The following is a 21,889-nucleotide window of genomic DNA, read 5'->3' as shown; positions in this document are numbered from 1 at the left end:
AGAAAGGTACAAATAAACAGCATCACACTATGCCTGGTTAGTGTTGCCCGACTTTGTTTAGGTGTGGCGTTCTTAATCGGGCACTTGCTCCGAAGCGGCCCGGGAACCGCTTTGGTGGGAAAGGGTTACTAGAGCACCATTGTGTGTTTTTTTTTTTTAAACCAATCACTTCGCAGAGGAGCGTGGGGAGTGGCAGCTCAGTTGCATTTAAAGCTACAGACACAGAATCTGCACTTTTGAAACAGGGCTGAAACAGAGGGGTATATGGGATGCTACAATGCACGATCTGTTTGGTAATTCGAGCCAAACACTTCAGAGACATGTTTAGTATAGAACTGAGAACTATAATATATATTTGAGAAAAAGAGTATAATAGGGGACCTTTAAAAGACACTTTTCCTGTTGAAAGATCAGCACCATTTTAAAGGAATATGGAGGCAGAGAGGAGAGTTAGAGAGAAAAGTGTTAAAACGAAAAAACAAACCAAGAGCTAGAATAAAGAGTGAAGTGTATCCAGAGAAAGAGGAGGAAGGGAGAGGTGAGAAGAGTAGAGGGAGGGAAGGAGAAACTATCACGGAGAGAGTTGGTTTGGCGAGCCACCATCAGAAGCATCACATATTCTCATACTTCATTAAAACACCATTTTGGATTGCATCAACACTTTTCTTCTCTTTTGGAATTTGGGAACACTTCTCCATTGTCCTTGAGTGAATTTATAACCAAACCTTTCAAAGAATACATACATTAATATTTGTCTCTCCTAAATAAATTCTAAATACAATCAAAATCCCCAAAAGATAGAGCTATATATATGAAAGGGATGGGTGGATAGATAGGGGGGGGGGTGGAGAGAGAGTACATCCAAGCAGCTCAGCATGGTGAGTTCTCTGACGGAAGTGAGGGAGGGGAAGGGATGGAGGAGGAACAACAGAGCTTGGCAGAGATGAAGAAAACTAGAGGGCGAGAGATTCTCCATGTCCCCGCTGCCATATGGTGAGCCGCCAGGATGCAGCACTCATCATATAGCAGAGAAACATCATATCCATCATCTCTCTCTCTGTTTTAAGCCAAATAAACATTTTAAGTAGAATTATCGTGTTTTAGATTTAAACAAAAATAATTTAAAAAAAAAGATTATTAAAATATATTCTCTAAAGTGGACAAAATTACAACCTAAGATAAATTCTGCTGCTACAAATTAGCCTTGCCCTATACGGGAGCTATTGGTCACCGGGTTATTCTTGAGCCTGTGTTTTTTTCTTTTACAGCTTTTAAAGAGGCTTTCCAAAGTTCAAAATAAACATACTATAAGGCATCAGCAGTCAGAATTTGCTAAATGAGTCTTGAGTCGGGCTGGAATGAGTCCTAAAACCCAGAGTTAGCATTTGCCACTTCCTGTTCCCTGGTCACGTAGTCAGCATTTTTTTTAAACATACTTTTTGTTGGTTTCCTAAATATGATCTTTGGTTAACACAAGCTTGAGATTGTAGCTTCTATACATCATAAAGTTGCTAACAAGTGGCTAAATGAGACTAGTAAACATCCTCACGCTGAACATTTGTAGCCTTACGTTAGCTTTGATACTTCTTGACATTGTGGCATTACTAAACTAGTGGTATTTTGACACAAAATGTTATCTTTAACAAATATTGCGCCTCCTGAGATTTGGATATTACTCTTGTTCAACATTTCTTTATATATTCAGCACCAACAGTTTCAGGTCGTTAATAATTTCAATTTCAAAATAAAACAGTTCCTCAAAAGACAGTTTTTTTATTTGAGCATTTGTCAGGGGCTGAACCACAGTCTATGACCAGTTTTATAAGTCTCATATTTATGACTCCTTCTGGTAAATAATAAGGTGTTAAAGTGAGTGTAGGTGGATCTCTTAAGCATGCAAACAAATGCATTCTCCGTATGCACGCACGCACACACACAATTGATGCGAACCGGAAACCCATTTTCAATTCTGGCATGCATTCTACTTTCCATTCAATTTCACAAATAGCATGAGGGAGGAAACTTTTTTAATACTCGTCTATTATAGGACACAGAATGAGTTCCAATCAATCTTATAGATGGCTCCTCTACAGTAAGCGCATATGTGTGTGTGTGTGTGTGTGTGTGTGTGTGTGTGTGTATGTGTGTGTGTGTGTGTGTATGTGTGTGTGTGTGTGTGTGTTTAAACATCACACAACAAAACTGGGAAACAAGAGACCAAAGTTACTTAAAAATAATACGTTTTGGAGAGCAAATGAGAATGAGACAGAGTGCTTAATTTCGAAATGGCTGCGAGCCGTTCGAGGTGATTTTCTCCGACACTGACTCATTGTTATTTGATTCATGTCTGCCTGCTTTTTGAATATCGATCCAGGAACTGGAGGAATGACTCATACTCGGCCATAGAGGCACTGAGTCACTACAGAGAGAGAGTGGAAGCTGGCTCCCAATCTCATCCTGATGCCACCCTGCTTTATGAAAGCCCAGGGGCGGGGAGGCCGAGCCAACGTTTGGCTTAGCAGCAGTAATGACGCTCAAGGACTCAGCTACTTTATCTACCTTATTTTTGGACACATCCACTGTATGCCAAGCCGGGGGTCTTTAACTTTTTTGAATTTGTTTGACTGGAACTTTAAGCTTTGATTTAGGATTCAGGCTCTGGGAGAGAGTTGTCCAAAAATCATTTTGGGAAGCAATTGTGAAAATTAAAGGGAAACTTTGCCCAAAATAAATGGAAGGACATCAAAAGTGGTAATGAATGGAGATTGGAGCTTGAATATCTAACATCTCCGTATTTTTGTACTCGGGAATCAGACCATATCAGCATTATGCGCTACTTAGCAACTTCCATAGGAATGAACATGAACCTATGTATCCAGCTCTCTTTAGACACCCATTGGTATTCCAGGCAGATGCAGGGCCTCAATTATAGCCTAAATGGAACCGCATGGAAATCCGTGTTGCAGCAGTCCCCAGCAGAATGTGGAAAGACTGTAGGGGTCACAGCCTGTTGTATAGAATAGTTTGATCTAACCCTGGTATGACCATCTCAAAGAAAGCTACCATGTGCATTCATAGTAATATAGATGTATAGACATCAGAGCAGAAGTGCCATACTGTGTTTTTTTGGAAGTTTAATGTCTGCGTGCATGTGTGTGTGTTCGTGTTCGTGTGTATAGGTGTGTTTATTTACAGAATGTATTTGTATGCCAGTCTCTGCATGGGGCTTGATTAGGGGGTCTTGAGAGACGTACAGCTTAATTGAATGGCTAACTTTAGTCCATACAAAACACACACACACACACGCACACGCACACGCACACACACACACACACACACACACACACACACACACACACACACACACACACACACACACACACACACACACACACACACACACAGGAGAGAGGGCATAAAGGTCAGCGACCGTCATGAACACCTTTAAAAAGCTGTAATTACCTGTGTTATAGAAAGGAGATTTTATATACTAGAGTCACGACGACTCGTCTTGCTGTTACTTTATACTAATATCTTAATTCAGGTGCATTATTCAAAATGTAGACTGTATTTTCGGCTGTTAAATACTTTAAAGGTAAATGCCAAAAAGGGATATCCCCACAATAAAGATGGGTGGGTGTGTATGTGCGGCTGTCCTCTCCATTTGTCCTTGCCAGGGAAAGGTCCATGTGCTGTCCAGCTTTGAGTTACGGTGCAACGTAATCTCTGTCCCAGTGCCATAAAGTTATCCCAGAAGCCACTCCACCCCCTCTAATCCTCTAACTTGTATTCTTACTTTCCCTTTTCATCCGCGTCTTTGCCCTCAAACCTTGCGACAAACTATTAAAAACACACCAATTAGCCTTACTGTTGCACTGGGTGACAGGTGCCTTTAGAGTGGTGCAGTGATGACGTGAATTATGTTTATGATAATTACACATTTTGTCGATCAGAATAATCCACACTTATTAAAAACACTTTTACAACAGCTGAAGCATAAATCGCCAGAATTATATGGCTAACGATATAAACAAAATCAAGACTGTTCAATGACTTCTAGCTCGCTAACTAGCTCATTTTAAGCATATAACACTTAAACTGAAACAGATTTTTACAACAATCAGTTTAAGAATTGTTAAAAAATGTGTATAGTTGTAAGAAGATAGCTAACATAAGGCTACAGTATAAACAAACTATATGACGGTAACATGACTTCACGTCACCACCGCTAAGCTAAAGGCAGCTAATGTCCGCCTTCATTAACATTAGCCTAATTTAGCCACTCGTTAGCAAGCGTTGTTTTTATGACATTTATCATTAGGGTATTCACTGACACTAACTAATATTGGGTTAAGGACTCATTCCTACACAGTTTTCTCAGCAACGTTTACTAAAAACTACATTGCCCAGCTGCCTTTGGAAATTACATTCTTAAAAAATATTATACACACTTCTGACCCATTATTGAAAAGATTTACGTCTTCAGTTTGAATTAAATTTAGACAAAAAGCACTTTATTAAATCGAATCCTAATATATTATATATTATATTGACTCATGGAAATGTTTCCTCTTTTAGTTAGAAAACTGTGATATGGGCGTCTCAGTACCTGAGACACATAATCAGGGAATCATTGCAGCGTTTATCTGGTGTACAATACCATTTCATTTACATGTTCCTATAGACAAAGCTTCAATGCAGTGTTTAGTTCAAAAACATTTTATGTAAATGATGTTTTTGCATGTGGGCCATTTGTTTACAATGTGATGTATTCATCCACATAGACACACAAAGGGTCTATTTTTATCTATCTAACTGCATCTTCTGTTTTGATGAAAACTTTAGTGAAGCTTGTGTGCTCACTTTGCTTTAACCTTGTTTCTTACTACATTTGAATATGGATATTTCCCAGCTTTTTCTTAATGAGCTCCTTCTCTGTTTCATTTCTCTCTGATTTCTCTCCCGGTCTTTATGCCTCTCCTTCTCCTCCCTTCGCTTTAACCTCCTCCCTGTCTCCATCTCATAATGATCTGCCAAACCCCTCTTCCCGGCATTTGATGTGATAAAGATCTTTTTTTTCGTACCTGCAAAATTTCATTTGATGGCTTGTTGTGGTTTACTAATTAGCAGAGATGTACTTGATTTATTCCCTGTATATGATAACAGTTAAGCATGTAAATGATCATTAATAGGCAACCATATACTTTAGTGAGGACTTTTAGACTCCATACTGTTTAGCATGTGATGAAAGAATAACCTTCTCTTAGGGGGATGTTATGTCTTTGGCCCAGTTAGTCTGTTTTCCAAATCGTCTTCCGCAGGAGGATTATGGAAAACCAACTTGGCCAGTTTTTATGAAACTTTGTTGACAGGTGTAGCATGGGCCAAGGAAGAACCCTTTATACAAATAATGTCTACTTTCGTTAGCTTGCAAGATATAGCATGTGTACTGCTTTAATGTGATGTCGGAATAATCGGTGAAAATGTGTTACGGAATGGAAGAATTCCTTTGATCACTCCCTCAAGTTGGAACTTAGAAACAGAAACCAATGTATTGTTTGACGCTCTTAGCTAATAAATTCAATATTATACACAATTTCTTAGCAGTGCCCATGTTCAACCAATCAGCTACTATCATTTATACAGCCCAATATCACAAAGTGTCCATTCCTCCCTCTTAATTCCACTCATTTCATTTTAAATAAAAGATGTGTGCTTTTTAATCTAAGCTTGTAGCTTGCAATTCGACAGAACATTTATTTTTCCCGTCCACCTCTTTATGTCCATCAGCCATTCTCCCCTTGGCCTTCCTGCACCTCTTCTTCCCTCCACTGAACCGTGAAATGACGTGTTTGCTAGCATCCCGTTTGTTTTTATAATGTGTCCAAAGCACTGTCACTTTGGCCGTCTAGCCGTTTCCGTCAGCAGTTCGAGAAAACCCCGCCAGTGTCTGTATCTCCTGTTTCACAGAGTTGTTTGTAGGGTGCATTTCCCATGGCACCCCAAGGATCTTGCTGCTGCAGCATTGCATTTCAAAGGCATCTACTCTCTTTTCCATGTTGGTGTTGTACATCCAGGTTTTGCAAGTAATGGGTTTGTTAACATTTTCCCAGAATCAAAACCTTACCTATAATATTCATGTGGAATATGACCAAAATAACCAGATTCAACTCAGTTTAAAAGCTCCGATAAACAGCCAATGTAGTATTGATCAATAAACATTTAGTCAATGACACTAGCTCCAGTCATCAGTGTTACTCACTGATACGGGTTGGGACACACACAGTGAGAGCCAGGATCAGGAAGTGACCCCTGTGGTGCTGCAGCAGCAGGTGACCTCACCGTGACCTTTGGCTACTGCTCACCCAGAAGTCTGTGTGTGTGCACTTAACATATCAGCGGTGGGTTAGCATGATTGTTCGTGTGATTACAAAATAAAACTGTGGATAAAATAGTGTGTGTGTGTGTGTGTGCGCGCGTGTGTGTGTGTGTGTGTTGTGTGTGTGTTTGTGGGCAGGTGTTAACATTTCCTGGGCGAGTAGTGTTTCACCCGCCGGGTCCTCTGAGTCTTTAAAGGCTCTTCTTCAGGCTGTATTTAGATGAACAGTTTGTCTCGTTACACACACAGGAGCAATGTCGGGTTGTCCATCAAACGACTGGATGTTGGACTTCCTTTTCTTGTGCCTCTACTGATGGGATTTGTAGTTTTTAACGGCTGGGCTGATGGGGGAGGAAGCTGCGCCGCTGACTCCCTGTCTGTGAGTACCGTGTGCAGCCGCAGCAGATGATATGAAAGGCTTTTAATATCACGTCAGGGTAAACAGCTTTATTGTTCAGGGCAGGTTGACGGACCGGGCAGAGGTTTAATGTGAGAGTGACATTTTTGAACTCGTAGTCCAGTATGTTTTCGTCAATACTCTGTAGTATTAAGTAGTTAAGGTCAAGAGTATTTTTTATTTTATTACTTGATTTTATTAACTTTGTTCATTTTAGATTGATTGTCAAATGGCTGTTGGCAGTTATATTCGGCATCTAAACTGACTCATGTTTTATTTCATCACTTTTTTCATATTTAAAGGGGATCACTTTCTCTTGTAAACATCTCATACTTTATTATTTCTTCTCCTTTTACCCTATCTACCTCTTCTTTCCTTTACTCCACCCTCCATTGGTTCCTCTCTCCTTAGTCCTGTAATGCTGGGCAGTGTTGTAAGAAAATTTTTAAAGCTTGTAAAGTGGGTTTATTTTTTTTTTAAATTTTGTTCTCACACCAATTGTTTCCTTTTCTCCTTTACTACTCTGTTCTTATTCCCTCCTCTCCTTGATTCCTTCCCTATTTTGTCTATTTGTCTCTACTTTTCCTCTTCTCACCACATCTCTGCTCCATATCCGGATCATTCTCCACACCTCTCCATGTTTTTCTTCCTTTCTCATCACTTTTCCCTCACTCCTCTCCTCTTTCTTTACTCAGTATTGTCTCTTTGGTCTGTTTCCCCTCTATTTGCTCTCTCCTCAATCTCAACAGTGTGAAATCCAATAAATCAACATACTGTAGCGACTCAGATAAAACCAATACTCTTCCCCCTCTCTTTCTCTTATTGATTTGAAGAGTTCTGCAAAGCGGCCTGAAACAATAGCGGACACAAACAACAAAACACACACAAATAGCACAGAGAACATTTGATCGACTGGCCTTAGTGCAACAATTGTCTCCTTCGCTCTCTGGTTACGCTTCCCTCTCATTTATTTATTATTTACAATCAACATTCCTTTCTAGTCTTTCTCGCATGTGATCATCTTTTAACTTGTGGGATTCAAAGTGTATTGAATTCCTATGGAATGCTTTTACTATTGGATCAAAAGAGTCGTTTGGAGTCATGATCTCAATCCATTTCTTTACAGGAGATGAACAGTTGTATTTCTAAACACATTTGTTTTTTATTTTAGTTTGTCAATTGGTTTGTCCACACCTTTCGGTCCAACAAAATGTCTATTGGGTGGATTGCCATGACTTTTTTATACACTTGTAATCGGCATAACTTTTGTGATCCACTGACTATGATTTTGATATTTTTGGTTAGGACTAAAATGACTGCTACTTGCTGTAGATGAATTGCGATTAAATGTGGTACAGAATTACAGGTCCCCAGAGGATGAACCGTAATGACTATCTTGATTATCTGGACTTTAGATGTTCCCTAACTTTCAATAATATATATATTTTTCCATTTTCACTGTTTAGGGCTGCTTTATTGTGTCGAGAAAATCATAATCAAAATGATTCATTGGCAATATTTAGATCACGGTCATTTAACACGAGTGCTCATTGACTTTAGAAACATCATACATTTTAAAACCTGTTTTATTGTTTTTTACTGTCTGTTTTTAACTTGACATGCTATTTTGTCAATACATAAATAAAACAAATCAATAAAATATCTCTATATATATCTACACACATATATTTAAATATAAAATACATAAAAAAAAAAAAAATGTTATGTCATATTGTACCGCGACTGCATACTGTAAACTACTAAATGCAATATTCTGTTTGATTTATAACACAAGACATAACAAGAGCATAATGCTGTAACTAAATGCAAGTAAATAATAATTGTATCTCCATTTTTCTGTATAAAAGACAGAGGCCAACATTTTAAATATTAATACAATTTAATTAATCGCTCAGCCATAGTTTGGCTTACAACTAAACACCAGCAAAATTAAAGAAATTCCCCTCAGCCTCAGCTTAATTTCACTCTTGATGCTTATTATAGTAGTAGCTAGTGATGGGAATCACGGCTCTTTGAAGGGAGCCGGATCTTATGGCTCCATTCCTTTCCGAGAGCCGTTCAAAAGAGCAGTTTTAAAGGGGCGGGGTTAATAGGTTTATCTGCGAAATAATCACCAGGATAATGATTGACTGTATTGCCAGAAATCTACTTTTACTCACAGAAAAAATGTATAACTTGCTACATCTCTCAGCCAGCCAAACTACTACTCAAGCAGCATGCGTTATGCCATCATCTACGGCAAATTTGCATTCAGGAAAGCAAGTTCCTTTAAAGGCGAGTGGATTTATGGCAGGCAGTGAACCAACGATAAAAAGAAAGAAGTTCAAAAGAATCGGATCGTTCGCGAACGTCACATCACTATTAGTAGCATTCTAACACCTAAATAAAGATGTGAACATGGTCAACGTCAATTATCAGTATGTTATTGTGAGCATGCTAGCATGTAGCATCTGGCTCAAATCATGGCGATGCTAAAGTAAAGCTTTACATGGTCACACCATGTTTGAAGTACGCTCATACTATGGCCATGTGATGAGTCGATGTTTCTCAACCAACAAAAAAACGTCAACTCGTAAAGACTGGCCACCGTCCTAATCGCAAGTGTTGACACGAAAAGTGGTAGTGTTAGCAAACGGGCTAACAGTATTGCTAGCTGCATTTCGTTCTCTCAGCACTTGTACTCTGTGTGCATTGACAATAACGTTGAATCGTAATAAAAAAAAAAAAGAGTAATTTATCTAATCTACTCTAATGTAATTGTATCTAATGTGCATTGTCTGTTTAATGCTTATGGATCAACTGATTGTACAAAGTAGGGTTAGGGTTAGGGTTTCTATGAGTCATGTTTGTGTATTTGCTCATTGGCTTAATACTAATGTGTTTCCTTCTACTTGTTCTGTCTTCTAGAGGTATCCAGCAGCAGTTGTCCAGCTACAGGGAGACGGTGATCCGGCAGGCCACGGTGGCGGCGGGCTCGACCGTTCACCGGGACGACGCCCCAACCTGCGGCATCTGCCACAAGACCAAGTTTGCAGACGGCTGCGGGAACCTGTGCTCGTACTGCCAGACCAAGTTCTGCGCCCGCTGCGGGGGGCGAGTGTCGCTGCGGTCCAACACGGTAAGAGAGGCCGGAGGTGGGGTGACGTTGGAGCACAGTGTGTCAGCGTAATGGCTTTTTCCTGTGAAATCATAAATGATCATAGCTTTATCAAATGATATCATATAATCAATTTTTGTCGAATTTGGGGGACTGAGATTTCCTCTTATTTTTGTGCCTATTTTATAGCCAAGAGAAGCGCGAGTGTAACATAGTGATGTCATTATGTTAAATAATTAAACATCCAATGGAGGCGTTTCAGGCAGGGGGGAGTGTGTGGGAGAGAAACTCCCTCTGGAGCAGGGGTGCCCAACCTTTTTTGAACCGAGAGCTACTTTTAAAGTTGCCAGTCTGCCGAGATCTACCAGTCCAAATAGAGAGGCGTAGCCCTTACTGACAGCCTACTACCAGGTAAATACACACTTCTACTTGTATAAAACTGACCTTTGTACGATTAATACTTCATAAAATACTGCAGATCCTTTATCTTACCTCTTTCTAATCTACACACATACAAGTATTTAACTGAAGTTACACAACAGTGTTGTTGATACAGAGTTGGAGAATATTCACACGTCACAAACTACAGTGGGTAATGTTTTCAAGAAACATTGAACAGTGCTGCCACATATGACACGGGAAAAAAAGAAAAGACTCTGAACCCTTTCTTTGCCATTATATTATGTTGCTACAAAAGTATAAATTAGGCTTACTAATAAGACAACTCAGATCTGAAGCTACACAGGAATCTGCTGCCAAAGTGCAATAAAAAAGACAACAATAGAATCAAACCCTTTTTTTGTTGCATTTTAGTAGAGTATAAAAAGAAATGCCTTTAAAATAGGATGCAAGCAACACTAGTTTCTTAACCTGAATTGATAATAGACTATAATCAATTTAAGTTTGCATTCTTATACCATTTTGTACAATAATTATAATGAATAAGTTCAAACAAACTAAAACTTACAGCTGATTAATAACGGTATCTAACTTGAGTTTTTATTATATCAAAAACCTGTTGAAATGCTACTGTTATTTTTACTGTCCCCAAAAAGCGCGTCGGCAGCCTCCAGGAATGCTTCTTTCACAACTTCGCCGTCTTTGAAAGACTTCATGTGTTTCGCAAGAACGTGACTGACACGATAAGATGCTATGGTAGCAGCCTTGCTCTTGTTGTTGGGCCTGGTGAAAATGGACTGCTGTGCATTTAGCTGTCCTTTCAGGTCCCTCACCTTTTGGGAGCGTAGGACAGAATTAGGAGGGAATCCCGTCTCGTAGCGTTTGTGCACTGTTTTGAAATGCCGCTCCTAAATTACCCTTCTTCGATAAAGCCACGCTCACATTGCAGATGAGACAGATGGACTTTGAATTGGAATAGATACAAAAATAATCATCCTCCCACTCGGAGTGAAAATTATATATTTTGGGCTTTTTTGCTTCTGCCATAATTGCGGTCTTGTGTGTGTGCGGACTGTCACTCCTGTGTTGACACCATAGACTGTATATATAAAGGTTGACACGGACAACGTCAGCGAAATAGTGCCCACTGCCCACCAGCCACGCCCCGACACATGGGGTCACGCCGGCCAATCACAAAGCTTTGATGCGTTCAAGTGCATTATTCTGGCACAGGAAGATCATGTTATAGGACATTAACGATAAAACAGAATATTGTTGTTCTATTTTTAGACACATCTCGCGATCGACTGGGAATCCGATCGCGATCGACTGGTTGGGCACACATGGATTTTAGCCTCTGTAGACCATTTACATGCACTAAAACCTATACAACACACCAAAGGAAAAGGAGAACCCCAAGAAGCATAATAGGGCCTCTTTAAACTAAAAGACACGTTGTAATACTGCTAGTGATCTCCATCCAAGGGAATACAGTAACTTTATTTTTGTATCCTGATCACCTAATCCAGTTACATGTAATCCCTTACTCTCAAACCTTGTTAATAAACTTGTCACACATGCAACTGTGTCTGATTCCGCTATACGATGGTCTCAGGTGTAGGAACTCAGGTGGAGGTGATGAGCCTTGACACATACTCTAAGTGTGCCCTTATGTGTGAAAAAGCAAGTGTATAGTTTGCTCTGCATGTGTGTTGATATGTACTGTGTCAACACTGTGTGTGTTACTGTGTATCTATGTGTGCCTCCACCCTTGTGTGTGAATGCGTGTACATGTGTGTGTGACCCAGGCAGGAGCTGGTAAAGGTTAATTGGGCATTACACTGAGTTGTGGACGGAGGGGGTGATCTCCCACTCTGCCTCTTTCTCCCAGGGGTCCGGAGGTGCCCTATACACACACAGCAAGGGGGAGGTGTGTGTGTTGGCATCGGAAGACAAGTCTTCCTCTGAAATAAGTGACGTCCCCCTATTCCACCCATTCCCCACCCCTACATCGCCAGTTTGGCATTTAATGACACACACACACACACACACACACACACACACACACACACACACACACACACACACACACACACACACACACACACACACACACACACACACACACACACACACACACACACACACACACACACACACACACACACACACACACACACACACACACACACAGCTTTACTCTCTGTTCTTCACTCTAACTTCTCATGCTTGTCATTTTTACATTTCTTTGTGTTCATTATACTTAAAAGAAACAACATTTTAATTAGTGAGATTTAGAGTTCTCCTGCTCACAGTGAATACATTTAGCAGGATGCATTGCGTGTGAGCTACTGATGCCGAGTCAACACATAGTGTAGTTGATGTGCACCTATACTTATGCAGGCACTGTAATCCTTTACAGCTCGAAATTAACACGACAACAACGTTTTATTTTATACCACATAGAGTGGTAAAGTAATGAGTCTTAAAAGCTAAAAAGCACTTAGCATTTTACCACATCCGGTTCCTGCGTCTCGGAGTCAATGTTTTTTTAACGTGGTGATAAGATCTATGATTAACACAAGCTTAAGAGATTTTCCCGTGTTGTCCTACGACATAAAATACGTCAGGATAAACACTCCACTGGTGAATGTCCACATGTTCTATGTGTCATAAAAACGATGGTTGCTAAGAAGTTTCTAAATAAACGACTTAACGCCATCATGCCGAAACAAGTAAGCCTTTAGCTTAGCGGTGATGACGTGAAGTCATGTGACCGTGATGTAGTTTGTTCTTAGCATTACGTTTGCTTTGTACTTCTGCCGATTCCATTTAAGCTTCAGGAATCACAAAGTGGTGTTGATTAGTAAGATTAGCCCCGCTGGTTCTAGTTTATTATCAGGATCCTGAAGAGAGTCTCCAGCACACCTTTGTTCGACTGCCGAGTAAAAATGTAATACATAGGAATGTACACCAGCTTTCTGTCAGAAACAGCATCTAACCTAAAACAAAATGCTCACACTGACATTCGTTGCAGCAGAATGATTTAGTTTCTGTTGGCACTGGAGCACAATCTGAGCAGTGGCACCACCTGTCGGGGTTTGCTCTCGCAGATCAGGTTCTAAGGGTTCGTCAGCCAAAACATTAGAGTGTATCCTTTTCCATAACATCCCCATCCTTCATATTTTGGCATGCCATTTTCTCCTGGTTCAAAGGCAACGAGTTTGCAATACAAAAGAGAACAAGGAAATTCCGTTTTTGAGCGGCAGTCATCAATTAATGATCTTAGTGGTAGTTTTTTATTATTATTTAAAATTAAAATGGTTTATTAATAAAATTATTGAAACTGAGATACAGTATCTATGTATTTAAAAAAAAAAGTTTTTCACTTTAGCTTCTTATATTTACATTAATATTTTATCTTTTATTGGACATTTTACTTTAATTTCTTGTGTCTATATAAATATATTTATTTAATTTTATGTTTTTGTTGTAAATTCTTACTCTAATAGAGCATAAAACCCATTTCACCCAGGATACATTTAGTTTTCTGATTCTGCTTATTACATTGTTCACTGTAGGGCTGTAGTATCATTGCCATGCTTTCAGATATCATCTTTGCTCACCTTCTCTCTGTCTTTCTTTTCATTTCACATGGATGGCTGACTGGGCTGCAGGAGGACAAAGTGGTGAGTTTCTTTTCAGTTTCTGGACTACATAACTCTGCCTGCAACCTTTAAGACAATCCTTTTTAATGTGTCCAGACAGTGTGTATGTGTGTATCAGTCTCTCTGTCCGTCCATGTGTCTATTATTTTCACAAGCCGAACAAGATGAATAAGAAGAGGCAGTAGTAGGTAGCAAAAGCCTTAACAGTTTAAAACATAATCCCTTTAATAAATAAAGGACAAGACTTGTTCTGCAGATAGATATGACCCATATAGACCCTTGATTCTCCTGAGCAATTGTCTGTTCTCCTTAGCAGCGGTCTGTCAGCGAAAAATGAACAACCTCTGACATGTTCAAATTGACCAATCAGAATTGAGTATTCAACTAAGCCATGTAATTAGATACTTTAATCACTTCCAAATAAATCCATTCCCTAGACTAAAGTCATTCCGAGTATGCATTAGATGCAGGGAAACAATCTGGACCTCAGATATAGACAAACACATTCAACTAGCATTTCTTTTGGGGTAAGCTGTAGCTTGAATTTCAGCCGTTTTATACAGTCTAGGATTTCTGCAAGCAGCTTGTTTTAATGGATCTGAAGACTATCCCATACCGTTGCCCTCGAGAAGAAATAATCAAATTTGCTGAGAATCCTGATTTCTTTTTTCATTCATCCATTACAGTCATACTCACAATCTTGGACGGTTAGCTTTGTTGCTAAAAGTGTTACCTTACTCAAAATATACAGTGGTCGAGTTCTTTAATGCCTCAACTATTAGAGAAAATAATTGAATGGAAATTAATTTCTGGTTCTCAAAGCTTTGAAAGATTTGTGAAATCAAGTTTGCCTGCTAGGGCAGTGTTTCATAAACCTTTTCACCAAGGACCACTTAACCAATAAAAAAACACTCGCAGACCACCTAACTCCCCAAATATCCAGAAACAGCCTGCTTATCACTCCAACAGTTTATAACAAAATGCAAAATACACCGCATGTAGTACGACACAAACCTCCGCTGTGGATTTTCAAAACAAAATACAGTAAAACTATGGTCGCAGGCCCAAGTTTAACTCTCTGAGGTCTAAGCCATATTTTCACATGTTGGGCTTTTTTTGTAAAAATGCTATTAAAACATGAACCTTGGTGACCATCGGGCTGGCCTGCATGGTCTGCCTACACAAACAAATAAAAAACGTTTATGCAGCCCCAACAACAGCCTCTGATCATCAACAGACTTCATACAATGAAGCTTCATTGGATGCATATATTAGATATATAATCTCTATATAACTCCTAAAACATCTAAATCTACTTTCAGCATGGATAAATGTTCTTAAAATACATCCATTGTTTGTTTTATATGCTTCTTGAAATAAAATTAAAAACACAGTTTTTCTAGAACAGATTACAAATCGCCTGGAAATGGTACAAACAAGTGGCAACATGTGTGACGAAGGTGTTGCACTGGGCTATATCATGCAATCGAAAGTTAAGCTCGCTCCATTGCGGAGATATTCCCGCGAGAGTGCGGACAATTTACATTTATTTCAAATGTGAAATGTTACCAATATACTCACGGACCACTAGGGGGCGCTCACGGACCACCAGTGGGGCGCTCGCTGGACCACACTTTGAGAAACACTGTGCTAGGGTAATGCAATGAACACTTAAATGTACAGTAGTAATAAGGTTGGACCATTTCCGGAACTTTTGAATAAATTGGAAGTTTATTATCAAACACACGATTGTTCGCTTTCTTGCAGAGAGTTAGATCAGAAGATTGATACCATTCTATGTTAGCTTGGCTTAGTAAAATGACTGGAAACGGGGAGAAACCGCTTGTCTAAATCAGTAAAAAGTTTGGTAAAATAACCACAATCCAAACGTAACATCTCGTTTGTGTCATATGTTAAAAAAAAAGAACTGTAAAAACATATACTGTGTATTGTGCTGTTGTTTACGACAACAACAAATATTGCTGTGCCTGCTGGTTGTATGCATTAAAACCAGACCCCAGCACCAAAGCAAACCCCAGCTTATGTAACCTGTTTCATGGTAGCACATACAGTTACCAGGAAGATGTTCTGATGGAGGACACATGTTAAATGAACACTATCTGTCCTGTTTCTTTGGGTTTTGTCACGCCTACGTTTTTTGGTGTGTTGGCCTGCTTCATCATCTTGGAAAATATGTCCTCTGTCCTGTGGCCTGGTTAAACGAGAGTTAAGCGGAATCGTCCGATATGATACTGCTGGAGAAGCGCTCCCAGCGGACATGCCTTTAACACCTTCCTCTGCTTGTGTAGTTGTGTCAGGTTTAGAACCTTACTTGGCCTTGGCGGCCTTCCCTCAGGGCAGCTGCCAAACCGACACTTTGATGATACTTGGCTGGGCTTGAACGCCATGGCTGTCCAAGAGTGCTTTGGTGTGCTGTACATAGCAGCCTCACTCCCTTGCTACAGCTCGGTACAACAATCACTGGCTCTAAAGAGGAAGGCTTTGGCAGAAGGGATGCCCTATGTAGCACTGGCTGTATAGCTGGACATGGATTAATTTAATTAGTTGAGGATTGATTAATGTTTTCTGGCACAGCGGTGCAAAAGTGCAAAGTTATCCTGCCCACTTTCTCCACTCAAACTAACCACTTAAGTTAAAGTGAAAGTGTTTGGCCTGTGTGAAGCCTCAGTCTGTTTCGTCTTGTGCAGTTTTTTGGGGACAGTAACTGGGAAGATGTAGCATAAAATGCTATAGTGTAAGTTGTACCTCATTCTAATAACCACCCTGAGGCATTTCACATGGTGATCTATAATCTAAAGTAAACATTTAGGGGTCATACAAATGCTTCATGCTTAATATACACAGTATATATACACACATGAACAGAACCTACACACATTAGGTCTGAATACACACATGTAAAGACACATGCATTTTGTTTTGGAGAGATGCCATTAGGGAAGAAGCAAAAAGATTTTGCCATAGAGAGCTGAAGTCTTCATATCACCTTTTTCTAACTGTTAGCATGTGAGTAAGTGTAACGGTTTTTCTGGGGTTCACAGTATAAATATATTTTAGAGGTGGAACATTTAGCAATTTTTTAAGTAACTACAGCTCACATTTTTACTAGTTCAGAAGTGTGTAAAATAGTTAATACAGTATTGGTTTCTTTCTTGTCCGTTACATCCACCCATACTGTTTTCGAAGGTCACATCATCTAATGTAATTTATTTCCCCTAAATACGTTTGTGTAGTTTGACGCTTCCTGTTCTCCTATACATCCATGTCTGGACTAGCTGTGGCTAATTCCCATGGCAGAACTCCCTATTATAATAAACTAATTAAATGTAGTTTTTTGTATCCTTACGAGGACATACAGAGTTTACTACACAATACTGTCCAAGGTTATGTTCCTAGATTTCATTTATTTATAACAAAAGTTCCAGCACATTGAAAAAAAGGAAAAGAAAACTGAAGTTGATTGTCTGCCATATTTTCTTTCACTAAAATCATCTTGTCTGAATGAACTCTAAACAGTGAGCTGTCTTGCTCTTCCAAGAACATTTTTGAAAGTCGATGACAGAGAGATAGATGAATGCAGTTTTAATAAGCATAATAAACAGTGTGGAGCATGCAGCCCATAGTGTGTTCTGATAATGATATTCAGGGCTCATTATCCGCAGTGTGTTTCTTCCCCACTGTACCTCAATGTGAAGCCAAGTGATTCTCCCAGAAATGGTTTGAAGTCATGATAGGAGACTAAAAAAGAGTGTTGTGTGTTGATTTCACCAGCGCGCACACACACACACACACACACACACACACACACACACACACACACACACACACACACACACACACACACACACACACACACACACACACACACACACACACACACACACACACACACACACACACACACACACACACACACACACACACACTCACACACACACACACACACACACGATAGCTGTTTTTAGACCAGGTCTGATTCTGAATTACTGGCCTGACTCCCCTTATCTCTGTTTTTCTCAAGATGATCCGTTGGTTTTATAAATGTCCTTTGTTGGAACAGAGCCTTTTCCTTTAAAAGGATATGATAAAGTGAATCCCAGTAGTTGTTTGGTAAAAATGATGTCTCAAGTATTGTAATAACAGCAATTATAGTTGACTTAATAACTGTTACGATATCAACATGCTATCAGAAAATAAAAAAATCTAAAATGTAGTTTCAAAGATGAAAAAAACTTACCAAAATCTTTTTTTTTGACTAGATGAGAAAAAACATGCCCAGACTTTTAATCAACTAAAAACATTGACTTCACATGCTCTCCAACATTTGTTTTTATGATAATTCCATATGACATAGCACCCCTAAATAAATAAAAGATAAACTGAAACGACCCAAGACACTAAGGAGAAGGACTAAAGAAAAAAATGCAGTCTGGGTTTCTTTTTTCATTGTAATATTTTCTCCAATTTCCAATGACATTAAACTAAAGGACAAACGTGAGAAATGCAGCGTTAAATTAAAGTTAAAAAGACTTAGAGCTAAAACCCACTTGTAACTGTATTAATTGTTGGATTTCATTGCAATAACTACTAGAATGAAGCCATAACCATTGTTATCCCTCTCTACTGTGTTTATTTTCTGCTAAGACAAGTCATATCATGTGTAGCCAAGCGAAGTTAGCACTTAGAATGATGAGTTGAAACAAAGATAAACAGCTAGCCTGGCCCTGTCCAAAGTAAAAAAAAACGAACATATTTTATCCTTTTGGTTTAATCAAAAGCATTTGATGCTTTAGGGAACCTTTTTTTGTGAATTTTCTTTTTCCGGACAGAATCAGGCTAGCTGTTTCCGCCAGCTACCGTCTATATGCTAAGCTAGCCTCAACATGTCCTGACCCAAGCTCTTTCAAGTGTATTTCCCCAACACTTTAGCTGTATACTTGTGCTGCACTATTGTTATGACTGCCCATTGTTTAACAGAAATAATACAAAAAACGAATTTAGCATTAAGCATGATAGCTAGCATTAAGTGTTAATGTTTGTAGCATGGAGAGTGTGTCGTTTTGGAGCAATTGGCCATGTTTTTACAGGCTAACAAATTGTCTTTAGTTCAAATGAGCCGTGAGTATGTTCCCCACCATTCATATACCACCTCACTGTTACTCAACAATATAATAAGATTAATCATACTGTTCCAGGGTACACCTCTTTTCAGCGTCACTTCTCCTTCACAGCATCTTCCTTAGGTAAAGGACACTCAGCATTCATAACATTAGTTCCATTTTCTTGCCATCATATGAACGTAATATTCCTGTATCACAGCGTGCCCTATGAGCTCAGAGACAATTCTGTGTCTTGGTTGCGCAGATTTATAAAGGAAGCCACTCTCACTTATTTTTGTCTTGCTCAAAATGCCACTGACACAGTTTTGTTGGTTGAAGAAACAACCATCATGTAAGTCAACACAACTCCCATTGCTAGCCAAGAAAGTTATTCCTGCACCCTAAGAGAAATGACCTATCAAACAAATGCAAAAATATCCCAAAAAACAATCTTACTGTCTGATACTTGTGCAAGTGTATATCTATTGATCTAAGCCCGCAAGGAATTATGGCTTTGTGCTGCTTTGTGTCGGGGTGCAGCACACTAGAAAAGCCTGAGCGATGTGTCATCTGCTGTTAACGCCACATCGCCTCATGATTACTATTGATCTTCAGTCTCGCTAGCTGCGTCCGTCTCCACGTCTATCTCTCATTGACTGGTCTTAAGGGGGCCATCTTTCTCCTGGTTGTTGCTGTACTACCGTGTGAAAGCAGGCTCTGACACATACACACTACACTGTATCATGTTCACCTGCATATACAAGAACACACTGTAGGGCACTTTTTGGATGTGGAGCGCTGTTCTACACACAGGACAGAGACACCTTCACATGCTCCTCTTTACATAAATACATATACACTGATCCACAGAGACAGCTTGATTTACCTTGAAGTGTTTGTAGCTTTTATCAGTGTAATGTTTTTAGGGATTGAGAAAAAAGGTTACAAGAATCAGGTTTATTGCAAGGAATTTGCTCTGTAAGGGCGCATACATATACACAGTAAAAGTTGTAAAAAAATGTGCAGAACATTCAGAAAAGGTTTACTGTAAATACAAATTTACAAAAAGTAAGTACAATAAGAACATGGCAATTTAATCCACTACCAATGGGTCACTCAAATCAAGTAGGTCAAACAAATGAGCGTCACACAAGTGGACTATTTGAAAAGTAACATTCCCACTACTATGATCGCTTCAAAAGCAACAAAAATAATCGCGTCAGCTATACTAGTGGTGAAAACAGCGAGCAAAAACTGGCTAAACCCCATAGTTTAAAAATAAAAGTGTATCAAACACACACCATTTCCTCCATTGATTTATTTTTCTTTCTCACACACATTCACACTTGAAACACTCGCATACTCAGACAGATTCCAGGTGCTGTGTTTGCTAACTAGAGACAGTTAGTGTGTGTGTGTGTGTGTGTGTGTGTGTGTGTGTGTGTGTGTGTGTGTGTGTGTGTGTGTGTGTGTGTGTGTGTGTGTGTGTGTGCGCACGCGCGTGCGTGTGTGTGTGTGTATGGTTGCCAGTGTGGGAGGTGGGTATCCGACAGATGCGATATAAACACATTTCTATTACTGGAGGAGTGTGTTATAGCTCTCACACACACTCGCTACATCCATGCATGTATAAAAAGTCGTCATCCAGAGAATAGGAAGTGTGTGTGTGTGTGTGTGTGTGTGTGTGTGGGGGGGGGGGGGGGGGTGGGTGTGGGTGTGTGTCAGGGAAACATTGGTCACATAATGGTCTAATGACACTTTTGTAACATCTGTTGGAAGCATTATTTATCAACTACTGCTGATATTGCAGATATATTATGTGTGTATAGCCCGTGTGTGTAAGAGAAAGTGTTTGTTACCAGTAATGAATTATGCGTGCTTGTAGGACTCATGTTCCATGTGTTATTTTACAAATAAAAAGCATTCAGGTGTCTTATTTGTATATGAGTGTTTTGTAGGCGTTCACTCTGTGTGTGGCAGGCCGTGGGAAGTAGGGGTGCTGAGGGTGCTGCAGCACCCCCTGGTGGAAGACAGGGGATCTGCACTTCCACAAGATGAAATACAAATATAATACAAAAATTATAATAAAATAATATAATAATACAAAAACAGTTTCATTCAATTGTGTTGGTTATGTTCATATACTGACCATATTTAAATTATAGGATGTGGTTTGAAGACGTAGATCTTATTTTACACATTTTGAGTCTGGTCGGAAATGACGTCAAGCACATACAGACAAGTACAGTACAAGTACAGTAACAAGACATACTATAATGGCGGCACAAAAGCGAATATTAGATTTATTTTCGAATCCTTCAAAAAGATGTAAAATTGATTGCAACAAAATCTCGGACAGCATACCTGACAATAGCTCAAGCCCAAGTACCTCGGTAAACTCTTTGCCAAGAGAGAACATCCCTAACGCTGTTGAAGTCGTTGACAGTTGTCAAAAAGAGGATGAAGCTAGCGATAGCAGCCAAGTGCAAAGAGGAGAGGGGGGAGCTAATGCTAACGGCTCCAAACCAAGTGAGGCTGCAACTTTAACGCACCCGTGCCAGCCTCGTAACCACGTTTTCCCTGGTAGGCATTTCGGAAAGGAAAACTTTTCCCGTTCTTTTCAACCCGGCTGGTTTGATAAGTGGAGATGGCTTACCTACAGTATAGAGACTGACAGCGTTTTTTGTTTTACATGCCTCCAGGCTGTGCAGAAAAAACGAATATCTTCAGAGTCAGACCATGGTGATAGGTTTTTTGTGGGGAGGGGATTTTCCAACTGGCAAAAAGCAACTGCTAAATTCAGTTTGC

At 39.6% G+C, this 21,889-nt stretch overlaps 1 protein-coding gene across 2 annotated transcripts in view; it reads left to right on the top strand.

The window, feature by feature from the left end:
• LOC117476101 (regulating synaptic membrane exocytosis protein 1-like) overlaps positions 1–21,889 on the top strand; it is a 103,188-nt gene that overhangs the window by 14,595 nt on the left and 66,704 nt on the right. For both annotated transcript variants that reach the window (XM_034122475.1, XM_034122474.1), the window contains exons 3-4: positions 9,705–9,915; positions 13,971–13,982. In XM_034122475.1, coding sequence (XP_033978366.1) covers positions 9,705–9,915; positions 13,971–13,982 — 223 coding nt within the window. The remainder of the gene's footprint in view (positions 1–9,704; positions 9,916–13,970; positions 13,983–21,889) is intronic.

The sequence above is a fragment of the Trematomus bernacchii genome, unplaced genomic scaffold (genome assembly GCF_902827165.1).
Source record: "Trematomus bernacchii unplaced genomic scaffold, fTreBer1.1, whole genome shotgun sequence".
Taxonomy (NCBI): domain Eukaryota; kingdom Metazoa; phylum Chordata; class Actinopteri; order Perciformes; family Nototheniidae; genus Trematomus; species Trematomus bernacchii.
The sequence above is the reverse complement of the archived record's forward strand: the minus strand, read 5'-3'. Positions and strand labels throughout refer to the sequence as shown.